Source organism: Lactuca serriola, chromosome 7, assembly GCF_051521515.1.
Source record: "Lactuca serriola cultivar US96UC23 chromosome 7, Lser_US96UC23_V15, whole genome shotgun sequence".
NCBI classification, from domain to species: domain Eukaryota; kingdom Viridiplantae; phylum Streptophyta; class Magnoliopsida; order Asterales; family Asteraceae; genus Lactuca; species Lactuca serriola.
Genome location: NC_136414.1, coordinates 26,325,205 through 26,327,353, shown reverse-complemented (window position 1 = coordinate 26,327,353; position 2,149 = coordinate 26,325,205). Strand labels below are relative to the sequence as shown.

Genomic DNA, 2,149 nt, shown 5'->3' with positions numbered 1-2,149 from the left:
TTAACAACTTACTGATCACAGCATGTTGTTGTTGCTTTCCTAGTAACTTACCTTTGCGTTTCTAGCAACTTACTGATCATCCAAAGGAAGTTCCTTCTTTCTTGTCATAAATTTTGACTCCTAAAGGCCTTGGTTATTTTAGGGTATTAGTTGTGGTGGGGTAGCCTCAGCCTGGTCGTGGTCAGATGTTACCCATGACGTGCTTTATTCAGTTATGATGCGACTAGCGGGAGTTGTTGAATTTCTTTCATTTAGCGGAGTTTGCAAATCATGGAGGTCACTCGCACTCTCTAACAGGAAGATGTTTATGGCATCCAAACCACCGATGCTAATGTTTATATCTCCTTGTGGTAATAACAAAACCTGCCTCTTGCAGGACTTTGAAGGAAGAAAGTTCAAAACCATGATTCCCCAATTGGGTGGCAGGGAGTGTCTTGGATTAAGCTGTGGTCACTTGATTTTGTTTGGCCAACAAACCCGTGACTTTTGGCTTGTGAATCCTATCACACGTCATCAACTTCATTTCCCTAATGTCCCCACCATTAAGATCGACAAAGAAATCACGATCAGGATCAGGGCAATCCTTGTCTTTTCACCTTCACTAAATAGCTGGGTATTTGTCATGACAAGTAGAGCGACATATGAAATATGGTTTTCTATAGCAGAAGAAGGTAAAGGAGGAGCATGGAGTCGTGTTTCCTCGAGTTTCCGCATCATTGATATACACGCTTTCAAGGGGAAGATATATACCCTAAATTACTCTAGTGATTCATGGCTACGGAGAAATGTATGTGAATTGCGACTCCATCCACCGGTGCCTAAATTAACATTACTCGATACACATTTTGTGGGTTCAACTTCCTGCGTTTTTAATTTTGTAAGTTCAGACGAAAACCTTTATGTGATGCAATGTGTGTCGAGATATGCATACATGGTTCACAAACCTGTAGGATCTCAACTGAATTGTGTTTGGGCGCCTTGTGAAAAGACAAGACAAGAATATGCATTGTTTCATAGCGGCTTGAAGTTTAGTGTTGCTGTAAAACCAGAGTCATGGCCATCATCATCATCATTCTTTGATGCTAACAGGCGTGGAGACAGATTCTATAGTGCAAAAGGGTGGTACTTCCCCCATGCTTGTTTGAATGTAAACTACTATACATAATCACATACTCTCATAGATGAGAGTCATGTTGGACTTGTTATTTATTTATTTTTTGTTTTCATATCGATCCTTGAACCAATTTTAGCTAATTAACCACCCTTGAACATGCATGATTATTAATTAATTATGTGTATCTACCTACCTGCCTACATAGTCTGAATCTGTGACTGTGATCCTGTAATTATTTAGTAGCTCCTCTTAACATCCTATAGCACCTTGTACGTCTTGCTAAGTGGCCTTTGACATATACCTACTGATTAAACTCACACTCAACATGGTAGGCTTGCTCTTGTGACCTAATTGAGGTACCTTAACGTTCCACCGCATGCACATGTTAATTTGTTTGTAATTAATGAGTACCTTAATTAATATCCTATAGCATCCTCTAAGTCTTGCTAAGTGGCCTTCATGCTGTAATTATGTCATGAACATTTTTTTCCCTGTTTCAGATAATAATTGGTGAGTTGTTCTGAAAATAAATTTAACATTACAATTGGTTAATCACAAAATACTTACGCTTTCGGCATCTCTAACTGCATTAATTTGGGATAAACATAATGAAGTTTTTAATATCCCGAGTATATATATATATATATATATATATATATATATATATATATATATATATATATATATATATATATATATAAAGTTTCATATTTTTATAAATATTTTAAATATTGTACATTTGTAATGGCCCAAACTCAAAAATTAAAAGTAAAATTCAAACTTTCAAAGTGACTTAATTTTTACTTCTCCTCATTACGTATCTCATTTGCTTCCCAACTTTAACTCTTTTTATTTTGCTTTCTAAAGTTATAACTACATCCGTCCCATATTTATTGTCCAATTTTGACTTTCAAAGTCTTTATTCTTCAAATTTGACCTTAAATATTTTTGTTTTTGATATATAACACTTAATGCAAAATGTATGAATAAATTGTGTTTTAAATATCTTTTCATTGTTATGAGTTTTATCAATTA

At 35.0% G+C, this 2,149-nt stretch overlaps 1 protein-coding gene across 1 annotated transcript; it reads left to right on the top strand.

Moving 5' to 3' along the window:
* The first annotated feature begins 217 nt into the window (after positions 1–217).
* Positions 218–1,165, top strand: LOC145063813 (uncharacterized). The gene has a single exon (XM_079011393.1). It carries the CDS (start codon positions 218–220, stop codon positions 1,163–1,165), a length of 948 nt encoding a protein of 315 aa, XP_078867519.1.
* Positions 1,166–2,149: the final 984 nt, after the last annotated feature.

Bases quoted from the DNA above. Each gene is read 5' to 3' on its own strand.
- LOC145063813 (XM_079011393.1), top strand. From the start codon at position 218: ATGCGACTAGCGGGAGTTGTTGAATTTCTTTCATTTAGCGGAGTTTGC.